Consider the following 16,149-nt stretch of genomic DNA (forward strand, 5'->3'; position numbering starts at 1 on the left):
GTCCAGTAAAAATGGAGAAAAGCTTGACAAGCGCCGGCTTGAACAAATGGCTGAGCTGCTGGTGGAGGCTCACTCCCGGGATGGGCGGTGCTTCTTTGGCAGGGACTCTGTTCAATATGGAGTACAGAAAATAGCCTGGTCCACACTGCACTTCCCTGCTCTCTGTCAGATTTCGACCATTCCTGCCTGTCGAGCACAAATTATGAACTCTCCCCCCCTTCAGATGCCAGCCTATAGGACTCGCTCATGTACGTTTGATATATTTCCGAATATAGTGTGAACGTAAAACTGTTCACTACTTCACAACAATTAGCGATTAGCAGCGAACTGTAAAACTGTTGTAACTCTTCAAAACTAAAATCGTTACAGCGTAAATACCCACGACGCTTCCGGGGGACGATTTCGATACTCGATAGTTTCCGCGAAAGTAACAGAGTGACAAGTTGTGCTGGCCGGCGGGGTTAGCGGGTGAAAGGTGATATCGCTTAAGTCTATTGATTCGTAGGTAAGTTGTATGCAATACATGACTATAGAGCAAGTTAGCGGTGCTAATCCGTGTAACCTGCAATGGCGTCTGTTTATGTGCACTGCTTAAATGTGAACTGATTGATATGGGATAACTCTGGTAATAACTTAATCCCTGCTCAGGGTTTTTATAGAGTTGTTAGCCGTGGGTTACCTAATAAATATTTCTTGTATGTATTTGTGTGTACAAACCTGTAGTTATTTAACCTAATGAGAGAAAGCCCTGTAGGCTTCAACTGACGTCCACTCCTTCCTAAAAAACCTGTCTTTCTTCTTTGTCTCCATGACAAGAATGCACAATGCAGCTAGTGTCTCAGCCTCTCTGGGGTCTATGGGACTTTTGCATCTCTTCGGGGTGTCCTGGTCCTGGAGTCTGGCAGCAGGCCTTGGGGTATATCTGGGCACAAGAAGCTGGAAATACTTCTACATTGCAGCGCGCACTGCCAAGAGAGACCTCAAGTAAGTTGAATAATGTCCAAATAAAGCTGTGATGCTTGTGGCTCTTCATCCTCACTTACCTCTTTTCTCCTCATCCTCCTCACCAGTGGCCTGTATGTGCTGTTGAGAGTGAAGCTGGCTTTGTGGCGTTACATGCGCAATGGGAGCAACATTCCTTCCATCTTCGCTCAGACAGTAAAACTTCATCCAAACAAACCAGCACTTATCTATGAAGCAACAGGGGAAACATGGACCTTCAGGCAGCTGGACGAGCTGTCCAACGCAGTGGCCCATTGGGCAAGAGGTCAGGGATGGGTTTCTGGGGATGTGGTGGCCCTCTTCATGGAAAGCAGGCCGTTACAGGTGGCACTATGGCTGGGCTTGGCCAAGGTTGGGGTGGAAGCTGCACTCATCAACTTCAACCTCCGCCATGATTCCCTCCTGCACTGTATCGGGGTGTCAGGGTCACGGGCTGTTGTATTCGGAGCTGAGCTTGCTGATGGTAAGACTGTGTAACGGCAGGAAAAGCTGATCAGGAAATTAGTATTTAGGTTTTTTGTATAAATTCTATATCAGTGGCAGGGTTCATCCCACCACTTATTCATTACATTAATTAAAAAGCCAGACGGCTGCATCGCTATTGCAAGCCGAAGTGAAATATTGATTGACTTCAGCAACAAATCAAATGTTTTGTCTCTTACATCATGTGAGGCGGTCAACATTTCTTCATGTGGTGTCACACTGTTAATCTTCAGTCTGTGTATGGAACATAAACTGTGATAATTACTTTGTCTCCGACATGTCATGTGGTCAGAACATGCTGTTTGTGGCCATATCGCCAGTAAAACGCCTTCTGTTTCTTTTTTGTGAAGTCAGTTAACAGTTGCTTCACTTTGTTTGTCTGTGTCTTCGTGGTCTCTGGTCACTGTATCTATTAAAGTGTAGCATTTGTATTTAACAGTTTTAAAGGTGCTCTGGTATGGCTACAGAGATGAAATAAAACTCTAATTAGTTTGACCTCATACAAAAAGGATCATTTAACGAGGTACCATTGTTACAGCTCATATTTAATTTCACTCACAACATTAGATATGTATTTACAGAATGTCCTTATGCAAACTACAACGTTTGCACTGACCTGACTGATGTTCTCTTTTCTGTTCTCCCTCTGTCAGCCATGTTGGAGGTCAGTTCCTCCATCACCCAGTCCATGGTACGGTTTTGTACAGGAGACCTCAGTGCAGAACAACTGGCCTCTCTGGGTGCTCAGCCTCTTGACCCAATTTTAGCCACTGCATCGAGACATCCCCCTTCACCTTGTGTTCCCCCCAAAGGCATGAACGGTGAGATCCTTTTCCCCCACTGAACTCAACTTTGGCTCTATTTGAGACTTAATCTGTATGTTAATGAGTAGTTTCCTTTTACATAACCCTCTTCAGACTCTTTTCCTTACACTGTGATTGGTTGATAACCTCTATTATTTATTTATTTATTTATTTTTGCTCTATTCTGAATTCTCAAAGGATATGCCTCAGAGCGATTCATTTTTCTTGCGTTGCTTTCTAGTTTCTCAACTGAAATTGCTTCCCAGTAATTATTTAACTCAAGCTTGATGAGGTGAATACTTTGTTTTGCAGAACTTCAAGAGATATGAGTCATTTTGAATTCAAGACAGATATTGACATTTTTCTCTAGAGCAGCAAAAGCTGTCTGGAGTAGATATTACTGTCTTAATAACAAACCATATCCCCAAACAATAGTCAATCTGTCTTAGATTAATGGACCTACAAGTCAGCATTAAAGGTGTGAGTCTGAGATATACCCTTCATAACAAACTAGAAGGCTGTTTTCCCCAGGACAACAAAAGGCTGAATGAAAACGAGGCACTAATGGCATTCTAGCAGTGAATGAAATGCTGTGAAGACACTTATTTACAGTGTGCAAATGTAATACTCTGTTGCATTGTCTTCTGCAGACCGCCTGTTTTATATTTACACCTCTGGCACCACAGGACTTCCCAAGGCTGCCATTGTGGTTCACAGTCGGTACGTTTTCTTGAACAATCACTCACACAAAAAGCATCACCCTCCAGAGTTGTAATGGTAAATGTCTGTGAATCTCTCCTGTTTCCATGACAGTTACTACAGAATCGCTGCTTTTGGGTATTTTGCTTTTCGCATGCGCCCTGATGACATCATCTATGACTGCCTGCCTCTCTATCACTCAGCGGGTGTGTGACAGTACATTCCAGCTCTGGTTCAATACAGTTTTCCCCTTTAGGTTTGCATAACTGAGGTGTGAGCTTTCTCTTCTTGCCAGGGAATATCATGGGAGTTGGGCAGTGTCTGATTCACGGCCTCACTGTAGTAGTGAAGAAGAAATTCTCTGCCAGCCGTTTCTGGGAAGATTGTATTAAGTACAACTGCAGTGTAAGAGCTTATGCTTGGAAAATATTGAGAGGCGCCGTATTTTATGAGATCAATAACTATAAAACATTCATGTTGAACTAGTATTGCCGCAAATAAAAGACTGCTTTCCCTTCGTAGGTGGTGCAGTATATCGGGGAAATCTGCCGCTACCTCCTGTCTCAGCCTGTGCGGCCGTCCGAAAAGGGCCACAAAGTTCGGCTGGCGGTGGGAAATGGGTTACGCCCCAGTGTGTGGGAGGCCTTCACAGAACGTTTTGGGGTGGGGCAGATTGGCGAGTTCTATGGAGCCACTGAGTGCAACTGCAGTATTGCCAACATGGATGGCAAGGTCAGCAATCCACGGTGTTACTTGTGTCTCCACTGATAAAATGTGCATCGGATAACAGTTTAACTCATTCTGTTCTGCCAGGTGGGAGCCTGTGGATTCAACAGTCGCATTCTCCCCAATGTGTACCCCATCCGTTTGGTGAGGGTCGACGAGGACAGCATGGAGCTCATTCGCGACAGCCGGGGCCTCTGTGTACCTTGCCGCCCCGGTAACTAATACATATACCACTACAATGACTTTGCTTACTGTAGTATGGGATTGTTAACTGTTTTGATCGTCTGAAAGCACTCTTATTAGATTCATCCATGTCATTGCAGGGGAGCCAGGGCTTCTGGTAGGTCGTATCAACCAGCAGGACCCGTTACGGCGATTCGATGGCTACGCTAATCAGGATGCAACAAGGAAGAAGATAGCTCACAATGTCTTTAAGAAAAATGATTCTGCATATTTATCAGGTGGCTAATCCTTTATATTCCTTCAGATGCGTGTTTATGCTCCAGTTACATTTCAATAACATTGCATCTTAACAGTCAACAGAGTTTGCTTTAAGCATTTTAAAAAATGAATCACACAAAAGTTCAAAATGAAGATATTTATAGCTCCTTAAACTTGAAAGTTGAAACCCTGAGAATTAAAGGCAGTGTTCCTTTGTCAGTGCTAGTTAGAGGTAATGGTTTATGATTATTTAGCCATACTAGACTAGACATGGAGGTTTTTTTTTTTTTTTTTTTTTTTCCATCTGTCTACTCTAGGTGATGTGCTGGTGATGGATGACCTGGGCTACATGTACTTCCGAGACCGCGGTGGAGACACGTTCCGCTGGCGAGGAGAAAATGTGTCCACCACCGAGGTGGAGGGCATACTCAGCAGTCTCCTGGGTCAGACTGATGTGGCAGTGTATGGCGTGGCAGTGCCAGGTGATACTTAGTGCTTTTAGCATCATGTTGGGAGCATAACTGTTGTTTCCCTTTTAAGGCATATTGCTTCTGACAGTACTCATGATTTGACAAGCGTTTCTCTCCGTGTCTCATACCAGGTGTGGAAGGTAAGGCAGGCATGGCTGCTATTGCAGACACTACAGGGACTTTTGACTGCAATGATTTCTTGCAGAAAGTCCAGCAAGCGCTTCCGCCATATGCTCGCCCTGTGTTTCTGCGAATCTCCCCACACGTAGACACCACAGGTAAACTGTCCTAATATTCCTCAGTTCATAAAAGTTCATAAAAATGTGAACCATCACTGATGATTTCAAGTCAGTAAATATAATCTTTTTTTTTTTTTTTTATCTACACATTCCTGCATAGGTACATTTAAAATCCAGAAAACCAGGCTGCAGAGGGAGGGATACGACCCACGTCTCACAGCCGACCAGATCTACTTTTTGAACACTAGAGCCGCACGTTATGAGGCCGTAGATGAGGAGCTATACAATGCTATAGCGGAGGGAAGAATGTCTCTATGACATGGAGACCATAGCAAGGCAGTCACGGTGCCTCGGTGGAACAGGTGCTATAGAGAGAGAGGATAAAACGCATGTGCTGGTTTTGGGATCAGTCAGTCTCGGTGCACCACCTGCCCAGATTTTAAACGTTCAGGGAACAGAGTTGAGAGGACTACTTACATAGACAGAGTACTGTTGCAGATGATGTTTTAACACTGTATGAGTAACACACCAGGACATAGTGTGAGGGCATTTATTCCCTTTAATAACCTCTTTTTAATTATTAAATGAACACCTCAAAAAGCCTTTGCGCATCACCGAACATAAAGAGGGCATCTCCCACGACCCATCCGAAATAGGAGCATGTTAAAATATTGCAGTTAGGACAGCACGGGTAATATCAAGTCAAATATCGTTACTGGGTATTTTACCCATATATGAAATATGCTGCAAGATTAATTCTGTGTAGGATTAAGCAATACTTGAGTGTGAAGCTATGGAGTTGCTGCCATGTGTTTGGATGAGACTGAAAGGCCAGACTTGAACATGCTGCACACGTGGCTACTAAATCAAACACTAACCATAGAGTCTTACAGCATTGGAAAACTAATCTCACATGTCATATTTGAACCTCTGAACAACACTGGCACGGGTTTGCAAATACACATGCTGTATGTGCCTTATGCGAAACTTCACATCTGTGTTTCATTTTTTTTATGCTCTTCGTGGAAAGGAGCTCAAAATCACAATAGTGATTGTGTGCCATTCAAAGTTGAGGCACACATAGTCACAGTCATTTTATGTAATAAATCTTATCAGTGTAGTAATATATGGGTGTTAAAGATTGTAAAGCTATTTACAGTTTCAAATCTTCCAGACTACATTTGTTTTGTTGTAACTCAAATTAAATATTTTAAAACATGTCTGTGTTTGCGTCAGTCATTCATTTAAAAATAAAAAAAAAATTTAGAGGTGCATTTTCAACTTTCAAGGCAATGAAGTGCTGTTACTTGAAAATGTCAAATCTTTACAAGCTTAAGCTGCCCTTGCTGTCTTTCATTGGATTTTTAGACGATGGTAATTTGAGTCAAATGTGAATTAATGGTCTGTTGACAATGATATCCTTGCTGGCAGGATTTTCATTGGATGCTCTTTGCAGGCAGTGCAAAAGTAGGGAAAGGCTCTGGGTGTGATGACATCCATGAAGGTGTAGAGAGGTGTTCTCTCTCCAGGGTCATAAAAGGTGACCTTGCCTCGGTCCATGTCTAAAACCACTCTTATCACTTCCGGCGTCTTGGTCATATTCAGGGGCTCCCATGGTGCCGTGCAGGCCTTGTGCTCTCCGTTGCGAAACCTAATAGTCCAGAACCCCTCTGCTGGTGTCAGCACATGCTTTCCTTTCCTGTTGATGGACTCGCTGGCTATTCCCACCACCCAGTAGGTGTTGTCTTTCACCTCCACATCCCAGCTGTGGCGTCCAGAGGTGTAGCCCTCAGCAGCCAGCATCTCGGCACTGATGTCAAAGCGTTCTGGGTTGTCCGGCAGCTTGAAATTCTGGGAAGAGGTCTGCACCACCGTAAGATCCTCTGAGAGGATGAAGCAGCTCGCTGCTGTGTTGGGATCCAGAATCACAGGATCTCAAGAGAGGAAAGAAAAGTAGAAGTTACTAATATGGCAGGAAAAGAACTGAACAATAGCACATGACTAAATATTGTTTGAGGAACTCACTATATCTAACTATTCTCTTCATCTTCTCCCACACTTTATATTTCAGAGAGCCCAAGTGCTTGGCCACATCAATCAGAGCACCAGAAATCATCTCTGGATCAAGGGAAGTACGCCAGGTTCTGAGGAGATACTTTACTGGTTAGATGTTGAGAATTGTGTCTGTAAAGCTCAATTATTCTAAAAATAAGTTTGACTGGATGCTAGGTGTGGCAGTAACCCTTACCTCTTTATTGTTTCCTTGTAATTCTGGAAACAAAAATGAAAAGAACAACCTTCACCAAGTGATGTGCATATGCATGTAAAACAATATCTTGGTAAGGTTTGTTGTAGAAATTGTCTATAGCAACAGCATATCTACCTTAAGAAATGGGACATCATTAGATTTCATCTCCTGTTCTACTAATCTGATGGTGTTGGAGAGAGATGTCATTTCACTGTCCATGTCCTCAATCGTCTGGTTAATCATCAGATTCTTCTGTTCCTCTTCAGCCTTTAAAGTGGAAAGCCTGGCAGCCTCCTGCTCTTTCAGGAAATGGTGAAGGGCTTTAAACTCTTCTTTGATTTGTGTTTCAGTATGTTCAACTTGGTTCTGGAAAGACAAATGACTGATGGATAATCACCGTCTCCACACCTAGGCTCTCAAAAGTAACATTTGGTACTGATGGGAGTGACTGTACCTTAACATGTTCTGTCATTTCCTCACAGACCATTTTGGCCTTCTTGTACAATTGCAATTTCTCTTTCAAAGGCAGCAGTGCGTTCTTCAGTTCCTCCTACAAAGTCAATGACAGGGCACCGACACTTAAAAAACAAGGTCACTCTGGCAGGTGGCCAAGCTGTCGGCACAATGCTTGGCTTTCAGCTGCCACATACTCTTCCATGGCAGCATTCCCTGTAAATGTAAAGCTGTACAATGCAGCAGCATCAAATTAAAGGGACAAATCTATGGAGAATGCCCTAGTAACAGCTCTCATGCAGCTTAGAGTCCAGGTAGGGGCACAATATGGCAATCAGTAAACTGATTTGAGATATTCAAGGCTTCCCCGGTCCCAAGAGAAGGCCGAGGAGGGCAAGAGTAGAATGAATGTAGCATCACAGAAACCTTGTGGGAGTCGAGTTTCAGTCCTCTCGAGACCCCCAACAGCAACGGGAAACCAAAAATATAAATCTATTATTAGAATGTTAATGAACTCTGCCCAACACCTTCGCACATGTCAGCATATCAGGTTTAGGGAAGCACAAAGGTAGTAAGTAAATCAAAATCAATGTAAAAACACAATAAAAGAATGTGTTTTCTAAATGGTGGCAAGCTTTAAATTAAAATTATGTGCAGCTACAATCTGGCACATCTTCTATCCATGCAATGATAGAGAGCCACTGAGATTTCATTTATTAATTTGCAAATTGATCAGTCAAGCTAATCAGTTATGATTGTCAATCATCTTCCCATTTTAACCGTGAAGGCTGACCCCACACTATTATTGACCTTAGGTAGTAGTCTTTGAAGACATGCTTCAAATTCAGCAGTGTGACAGACACATTCAATAAATATTTCTTCATCATTCATTCCAGAGGTAATCATCAGGAGGGAAACGGACGGAAGAGTTTTTGGTGATGCAAGGTTTCGCAAGTAGCTGATATTGAAGATATGCAGCTTACACAATGAAAAGGTGCCACCTATGTGAAATATATGAGGTGACCAACACCGTGACTTTAATATGCCTACCTTACAGTCATGAGCACCTTCCCCGATGGGATAGAGCCTGTGTCCAATGTGTGCAGCTGCCTTCCCACACACACCACAGATGGGTTCCAGGTCCTCCAAACAGAACATTGTGAGCTTTTCTCCATGTTCTTGACATGCCTCCGGGTCATTCCTGCCTCTGCTTTCCTTGAAGGATTCACAGGCTCTCTCCAGCACGCTGCTCACCACTATTTGATCCATGGATGACCGGCGCCAACACAGAGGACAGAAGTGTGAATCCCCACTGCCTTGTGTCTCCCAGCTGTCTTTTAGACAGGCTTTACAAAATCTATGTTTGCAAGTGAGCACCACTGGCTTGCTCAGAATATGTCCACAAATTGGACAGGAAAGGTCATCTTCAAGATGAACACGTCTGGTTGCCATTCTTCTTCACGGGGCTTCGATGACAAGGCGGGATCCAAGGCCCCTCCCATGTCTCCGTAAGGCTATCTCATCTTAACCTCAGAAATAAGTGTTAATACCCTTAGCTCCCGAAGGCATATCCAATGTTATGCTGTGCTGCGTTGAGCATGCACATTGCGGGTTCTCAAATAAACACCACACCTCAGAATAAAGCAAATCGGCTTTCCATTTAAGAGACTGTATCTGTACATCTCAGCACAACACAAGCATGACAGTAGGTGAGAGTGAGTAGGGTGACAGTGGAATATTTGCACTCAAGACGGCCTTTTGATTGGAGTTATACGATGATCACCTCTGAGTTATTTGAGAAGAGCGTTGAAACAATCCATCAAAGTGTAATGATGGGTTTACAGAGAAACAATGTTCAAAATAAGTCCGGGTTGGAGATATAAATAGACAGAAGTAACCGATTTGGACTGAAGTTATGTGAGTAAAGAAATATCCTCCTGCTGACCACTGGAACATTTTTTTTCACGGTCAAGTTTAGCTTTGGGCAACAGATTTTTAAGAACTGACACAAGGTTATTTTTAAAATACCTGAGTCAAACCCCCTTCTGGTATAAAAACACGGAACACAGCTCACATTACTCACCCAGCACACCACTGACTGTCTTCAAGAGCAAACAGTAGCATCTTGATGATTCATTTGTTAATTTCAAAAGTATTTAACAGTTAGATAACCTTATTTGTATTGCAATCCAGTACTATATTGTGGGAGTTAGATTACTAGAATCAATGTTGCACCAAAAATAGGCCAAGAGCATAGATAGTGATATAAAAGCCTGGGGAATATGATCCTACCACAAGAAAACACTATGTAGGCCTGTGCAGCTTTAACTCTAGTGTATAATACACTTTATGTGTGCTCTTCAATCTCACACATGCTCTGTTGGGATTCACAGCCAGCTTTAAATCATGCAGATAGGAGGGTAATCACAATATGCTGTATAAATTAGTTTATAGTTACTTTAGAAATGATTATGCTGCAATTTAAAAGTTTTAAGAGAGTAATAAAGCCAGATGTGATGTATTTTTGTGTCTACAGTCCATTAGGATTTCCTCGAACATATCACAGTGCAGCATGACTATGTAAACATCACAGAATTCCTTTTTAGGCGAAGAGGCCAGTAAGAGTAATTCAGTCATTCGTTGAACACATTCTGTATAATTTAGCAAGTGGAAATCACTCCTAAGCAATCCCTAACCAAATAAGTGATTATGATTTGCATCCGTGCCAGTGTCAGGGCAGCAGTTCAGAGCAGTTGATGGTAACAGCCAAAAGCACTTAACAACAGTGACACACACACACACACACACACTGAGAGAGAGAGAGAGAGAGAGAGAGATATCCCATCCCACCCTGCCTCAATTCAAAGGCAGTTTTTTGTGCTTTCTTTAATTCCTCATTTTCCATAAAGTCATTTAAAGTTCTGAGATAAAAGAATGAATGAAACAAAATTTAATGGCACTTTTAAGCTGTGAAATCTTCATATAAATCATGTGTTGAATGGCAGATTAACTGAAAATTGTTTCTAAATGGATGAGGTGAAATTAATTGGGAAAAGACAGATGGATTGCTTTGCTGTGTGGATTTATGTTTTAACACACGTGCCTGTGTGCATGCAAGCATTTCATTGAGATACACAGGCAAACACAGAGATAATGAGGAGCTGACAGTCAAATGTCTACAGCGCATAGATTACTGAGCCCACAGGGAGGAGCAGGGAGTCCTTGTGAAACTGATGTTTTCTATGACTGTTGGCTGTTTTCTGGGTTTAACATTCAATAATTCTTCATATTAAAGTATATCCTACACCCTTGATCTACATATACATGATTAAGACCCACTTTTAAACAAAAAAAAAAATACATTAAACCGTTTAAGCTATTTTAATTAATCTTACCTTACAATCCTTGAATGCCTCCCTTATGGGATACACTTTGTGATTCATATGCAGCCCTGATCTGTGGCACATAGAGCAGACAGGATCCAGATCAGCTACACAGAGGAGAAACAGTCTCTCTCCATGTGCCTCACATGATTTATGTGGAAGTCCAGGGCTCTTTTTAAAGCAGAGAGGACACTCTTTAGTATCATGTTGTATCCAGAACTGCTCCAAACAAGAGTTACAGAAGCTTCGACCACAGCCGATGCAGCAGAGGACCTCTGGAACCAGGAAGATTTCCTCACACACCGCGCAGCAGGAATCGTCCACACTCTGACATGAGATGTCAACCTCCATCTGTGAAATTCAACGCAGCACTGATGGGTCTCTACCTGGCAGTAAGACCTATATTCCTCATGCATGTACAGTATGTACCATGGGTGATCAGCTGCTAAAGTCCTGCAGCAACTGAGAGAGGGTGACAGACCCAGCGCCTCTAGTTTCACATTAAATCAACATGCACATTAAATCAACATTGACATTAACTGCGGTAGATCGGTGTCATTTGGAGCAATGAGCTCTACAACATTCATTCATATCAAGGTGTGTAGTCTTATAATATTATTTCATTTATATGTCTAAAACTTATATTTCTTTTTCTGGTTCTATGTCCTTGCATATAAAGACAAGTTTTCAGTCCTTTAACTTCAATTTCTTTGTCTCCCAATGGCGTAAAAACAGTAACAGTTGCTTTTGATTTGTATATATTTATGTAATTGTCAGTACAGTTAATAGTATTAATAATTAAGTATTTACTGCAGTGATTCAGTATTAAGGACAAAAAAGCATTTAAACCAAGATTAAATTTTACTATTTATTAAAAAAAGACCAACACTAAATGCAATTTTTAATATGCTTCAATAGAGTCTAGTCTGTATAACATAATCCTAATCACAGCAGAAACCAAAATTAAATAAGTTAAATGAATATATTTAGAAAATTAGAAGTGAAATTGATAGAATAGTCTACATTTCGAGCTTGGTGTACAATGAGCCTAATTACTATAATAAATTGAGAGCAAAATATTGACTAGACTGTTTTCAAAAGGCTGCTGGTTGCGCAAGATGTAACACAGACAAGAAAAAGGTCATTAGTAGTAGCATGAATGTGTCTGCTGCTTTCTTCTCTCCTCTCCTCATACACTTAACCAGTATTTCTAATTACATAGGTTTTGTGTAATATATAAATACGGGGAAAAAAAGTGTTTTCAATCACGTGGTCCACTTTATTGATTTTCACATAGGAATGACAAAAGTGCGAATCTTTTTAAGAATGCAAGACAAACAGACACTGTACAAACAAAGAGAAAAAAAAACATATTAGCTGAACAATACATAAGAAAGAAATTGAATTAAAAGCTTAGAGGTGTGTTAAAGTTAAAGTTTCTCATCAGCTGCAGTAACAAAGAAATGGCAAGAGGTGTAAGTATACAGGCCTACCCAGAATTATTACGCCAGAGTTCAGACACCCACAGCTTCAAAAGTTTAAAATCTCAGTTGATCTGGGTCAATACTCTACACGTGAGAATTCTTTTCTGGCTGACATGAGATTAAGGCAACCCTGAGCGCATGCTCTAATCATGCTGCTCAGAAGGATACGCCAGATTAAAGGACAGAAGTGCACTATTTAACACTGAGATGCATATCAGACTCACTTGAAATACTGTGGACATTTCATTTAGCTGCAAAACATCTCAGCTGCTGACAGGGCATGAATGAAACTTTATGGCCATATTATCACCACCGCTATTCATAATGTAAGATGTTTTATGTACATTCTCCAGATCTACAGTACAGTACAGTCTGAAATTTATTAAATCTGTTTCCAGTTTTGTTTCTTATGTTACATAACATCTCTCTCATTTTTAACAAAGAAATGTACAAACATAAGAGTTGTTTCCTGATCATTTATACCCAGTGTTTCTCTGATAAAACAATTCTTAATCATATTCACTTAATACTTTTTGGCTTCAATAGCATCTTAATAATCTTTTCCAGTATAACTATATATAAGTGTATCAATTACATATTTTCCTTCACTCTTTTCCTCTTTCTTCTCAGTGGCCGGAGGTCACTATGGCACAATGACTTCACATCAGCTTCCTGTCAGGGTGGTCAGAGGCACGTCCAGAGCGCTGGTGTCGGACCTCCAGATGTTTGCTCTGGACGCGGTCGAAATGCTGGAGCAGCTCATTGTAATCCATCTGAGTGTGAGAGGCGCGTTTGGAGGCCACTTGCTGTTTAGAGTCCATATACTTGGACTCATCCACAGTCCTCATGAGCTCTGGGTTGGGGACACACCGCAAGCGGTGGGAGAGCAGCTGGAAGGCCTGGCTCTGTGGCAGCAGCATCAGCAGGCCGTACAGTGCCTTAATCAGATAAGGGTTGTTCTCCACATCCAGGAGCTGCAGACGCAGGTAGGTGAAAATGGGGCTTTCTATGAGCTGTACCAGTTTGTCTACCTCCATCAGGAAGTCTACTGTCACTTCTAGATCTCCAAACTTCTGGATGAGATCATAGGCGTGTTTGTAGTTCTGTGTGAGGAAACAGAGTGACACGGTGGCCACAGGGTTGTGGCACCAGGAACGATACAGGCAGCAAAACAAAGCACAGCTCTCCTGAGTGCGCAGGTCTTTCAGCTGGTTGCGTAACTGGAAGAGCTCGGCGGAAGTGAGCAGGATGGTGTTGAGCGTCTGAACCATAGTGGAGGCAAATTTGAGGTCCTCCTCCTTCAGCAAGATGTCAGCCATGGAGTGGAAGATGTTCTCTGCGTGGAGCAACAAACACAACTGCCTGATGATGAAAGCCCCTCTGTTTTCCAGAAGCTTCCTCTCCAGACTCAAACGTTTCAGCAGGTTGATCATGAACTTGTAAAAATAGGAGTTCATACTGGGAGTGGAGGGGGATGAGTCCAGTGCTTTGGAGCCTGTGCTATGCTGCTGTCCCGGCTTGGCACCCTCTGGGACCTTGAGCTCCGGTTTGCCGTCGGTGCTTTCGCAGGAGCCAGCTTGGTCTGTTTGGCCGGCAGGAGATGATGCTATCTCAGCTAACACCTCCAGATCTTTCAGTATCACCTCATCGGACTCATCAGACAGTGTTTTCAGCAGCATGGGAAACAAGCTGTCTGTGTGGCGGAACATTTTGCGTGGTGTCTTGATGTAGAGGTGGTAGAGCCATTTCAGCACAGCTATGCGGGTCATCATGCCAGTGGAGGAGTCATGGAGGTGGCGGCCCAACACCTGAACAATACCGTCCAGGTCCAGAGTTACCTGAGGCCTGTCAGCACTCGCTGGAGTAAAGAAGCTGATATTACTGAAACCAACAGATTCTTGTGATGCATTCAGCATATCATTGCTGTCTGCCTCCGTCTTGGGCTGGCCGTCTTCCCTGGACGGCGACCCTGTGCTTCCACTTTTCTGCTCCTCCTCCTCCTCATCATCCTCAGGAGTCACCAGCTTCATCAGACTGTGATTACAGGCGCTGGCTGCTTCTTTAGTGTTTTTCTTTCTGTCGTCATAGGAAAGGCAAGGCAGCACTGCAGTTAGGATACCAGAGGAATAGGGGAGCATGACTCTGCCCGCAAGCTGGATAAACTCTCTCATCCAGGTCATAGCCGTCAGCTGGATCAGGTCGTTTGTGAGTTTGGTCTCATCTGCGACCTGGCAGTGGATGACCAGAATGTTGGCCATCTCAGCAAATTTCACGCTGGAGGGAGTCTTTTTAATTTCCTTGAGAAACTCTCCCAGCACCACCTCACACGTCTTACGGATCTCCTTGCTGTTGTCCCCCAAGATCTGAAAGAGCCCATCCAGGATTTCAGGGAGGTAGTCCAACAGGTTGATGTCTGGCACAGACTCCAGAACGTGGATCCAAGAAATGATGAACTGCCTGGCATACTGATTATTGGAGTAGATCCTCTCTCTCAGCAGGGGGACAAACGCCACTAAGTCAAACTTGTTGCTCTCTGTCACTATGTCTTTCAGCAGTCTGTCCAGGAGTTCAGATCCACTTTTCACATTGGGATCCGGGTCGGCTGCAAGCTTGCTGAGACCATCAAAGAGCAGGTTGAAGTGGGGCAGCACAGCTCCTCTTGCCACTTTGACTATATTATAAAGGGCCTCACAGGCATAGTAGCGCAAACGGCTGTCTGAGTCATTGAAACACGTGAGAACAGGCTCAATAAGTTCCTTCAGATACAGACCTGAGTCCTTTCCGAGGGCGATCGAACAGGCTGCCAGTCCAATGAGACCCCCCTTACGGCTGTGGGGGTGTTGGGAGAGGGCAAACTCCGAGGCCAGAATCTGGATTACATGCCTGATTTGAGTGGAGTTGTTCTGAGCCACAAACTCTCGCACCAGTTTCTCAATTTCCAAAGCTGCGACTTTCCTCTTCTCGTACAGTTTGTCATTCAGAGCCCTGACAATGTTGGGCGTCAGAGGCGAGAAGTCCTTCTCCGTGTTCATGTTCGCGGGTGTAACGGATCCTTTCCACTGAAATCGATGTTGATGCGCGAGGAAGCAGTATGCATTTATGATCACTTAATAGAGAAAACAACCGTTTCATTAGCGAACCAGGAAGTCTTATAATACAACGCAGCTGACCGGTTGCATCCGCCGGAAATACGTCACGGTTGCTACGTTTATTTGGGTCCCGCTTTGAGAGGACCGTAACCTCAAATTAGCTTCATTGGCAACGTATTCGGCTAATGCATGTTTTGATTTTTATTTTAACTAGAAATTTAGTGTCTTAAATTTGAATCCTACGTTTTCATTTAGCTGGTGAAGAGGGTCGTTGCAGCCAGCAGCGATGGCGAGCCGCCTCTCTTTTCACTCACAGCTCTCCTCCATCCTGGAGACGATGGCCAGGTCTGCCCTGAGTCAGGTCTGCAAACTGGTGGATGATGACTCGGCTGAGCTGCGGCTCGAGTTGTCTCGGCTTTTGTTAGCCAATTCAGCCCTGGCAGAAAAAATTAACAGCCTGGAGTGCGAGCTGACCATTGTGAGAAGCGACGCCCCCAAGTTGTGTAAAAGTTATCGCACCGTGGGTATACAAACTGTCTGCGTCAGAGACGGGGATCCTCATGGTACCTTTCTTCACAGTAACATTAGCTCAGCAGATTTTCATCAGACGCCACCAGCATTGCTCGTGT

General features: G+C 43.2%; 3 protein-coding genes across 4 annotated transcripts; 1 reads left to right on the forward strand and 2 right to left on the reverse strand.

The window, feature by feature from the left end:
• Positions 1-115: 115 nt before the first annotated feature.
• On the forward strand, positions 116-6,080 carry slc27a1 (solute carrier family 27 member 1). Of its 2 annotated transcripts, XM_022752721.1 has the most exons (14): positions 116-248; positions 370-505; positions 817-984; positions 1,071-1,465; positions 2,139-2,306; positions 2,939-3,008; positions 3,102-3,193; positions 3,283-3,392; positions 3,510-3,719; positions 3,801-3,927; positions 4,037-4,174; positions 4,472-4,636; positions 4,756-4,902; positions 5,024-6,080. In XM_022752721.1, the coding sequence occupies exons 3-14, from the start codon at positions 818-820 to the stop codon at positions 5,179-5,181; spliced, it is 1,947 nt and encodes a 648-aa protein (XP_022608442.1). In that variant the 5' UTR covers positions 116-248; positions 370-505; position 817; the 3' UTR covers positions 5,182-6,080. The 2 variants fall into 2 exon arrangements, with proteins under 2 accessions (XP_022608442.1, XP_022608441.1); XM_022752720.1 differs by having other exon boundaries at positions 116-505.
• A 174-nt stretch (positions 6,081-6,254) lies between these two features.
• Positions 6,255-9,016, reverse strand: LOC111227253 (zinc-binding protein A33-like). The gene is made up of 6 exons (XM_022752687.1): positions 8,615-9,016; positions 7,566-7,661; positions 7,247-7,477; positions 7,112-7,134; positions 6,889-7,007; positions 6,255-6,797 (listed from the first exon to the last, which is right to left on the reverse strand). Exons 1-6 carry the CDS (start codon positions 9,014-9,016, stop codon positions 6,259-6,261), a joined length of 1,410 nt encoding a protein of 469 aa, XP_022608408.1. The 3' UTR covers positions 6,255-6,258.
• A 3,187-nt stretch (positions 9,017-12,203) lies between these two features.
• Positions 12,204-15,598, reverse strand: vac14 (Vac14, PIKFYVE complex component). Its single transcript, XM_022752689.1, has one exon. The coding sequence runs from the start codon at positions 15,461-15,463 to the stop codon at positions 13,091-13,093; it is 2,373 nt and encodes a 790-aa protein (XP_022608410.1). The 5' UTR covers positions 15,464-15,598; the 3' UTR covers positions 12,204-13,090.
• Between the last annotated feature and the right edge of the window lie 551 nt (positions 15,599-16,149).

Source organism: Seriola dumerili, unplaced genomic scaffold (assembly GCF_002260705.1).
Source record: "Seriola dumerili isolate Sdu_G_001 unplaced genomic scaffold, Sdu_1.0 BDQW01000169.1, whole genome shotgun sequence".
Taxonomy (NCBI): Eukaryota; Metazoa; Chordata; class Actinopteri; order Carangiformes; family Carangidae; genus Seriola; species Seriola dumerili.

Coding starts and splice junctions, on each gene's coding strand:
- LOC111227253 (XM_022752687.1), bottom strand. CDS start 9,016: ATGGCAACCAGACGTGTTCATCTTGAAGATGACCTTTCCTGTCCAATT. Junction 7,662..8,614: donor AAGGTGCTCATGACTGTAAG/GTAGGCATATTA, acceptor TTGACTTTGTAG/GAGGAACTGAAGAACGCACT. Junction 7,135..7,246: donor ATGATGTCCCATTTCTTAAG/GTAGATATGCTG, acceptor TTTTGTTTCCAG/AATTACAAGGAAACAATAAA.
- vac14 (XM_022752689.1), bottom strand. CDS start 15,463: ATGAACACGGAGAAGGACTTCTCGCCTCTGACGCCCAACATTGTCAGG.
- slc27a1 (XM_022752720.1), top strand. CDS start 818: ATGCACAATGCAGCTAGTGTCTCAGCCTCTCTGGGGTCTATGGGACTT. Junction 3,720..3,800: donor TTGCCAACATGGATGGCAAG/GTCAGCAATCCA, acceptor CTGTTCTGCCAG/GTGGGAGCCTGTGGATTCAA. Junction 4,903..5,023: donor CCCACACGTAGACACCACAG/GTAAACTGTCCT, acceptor ATTCCTGCATAG/GTACATTTAAAATCCAGAAA.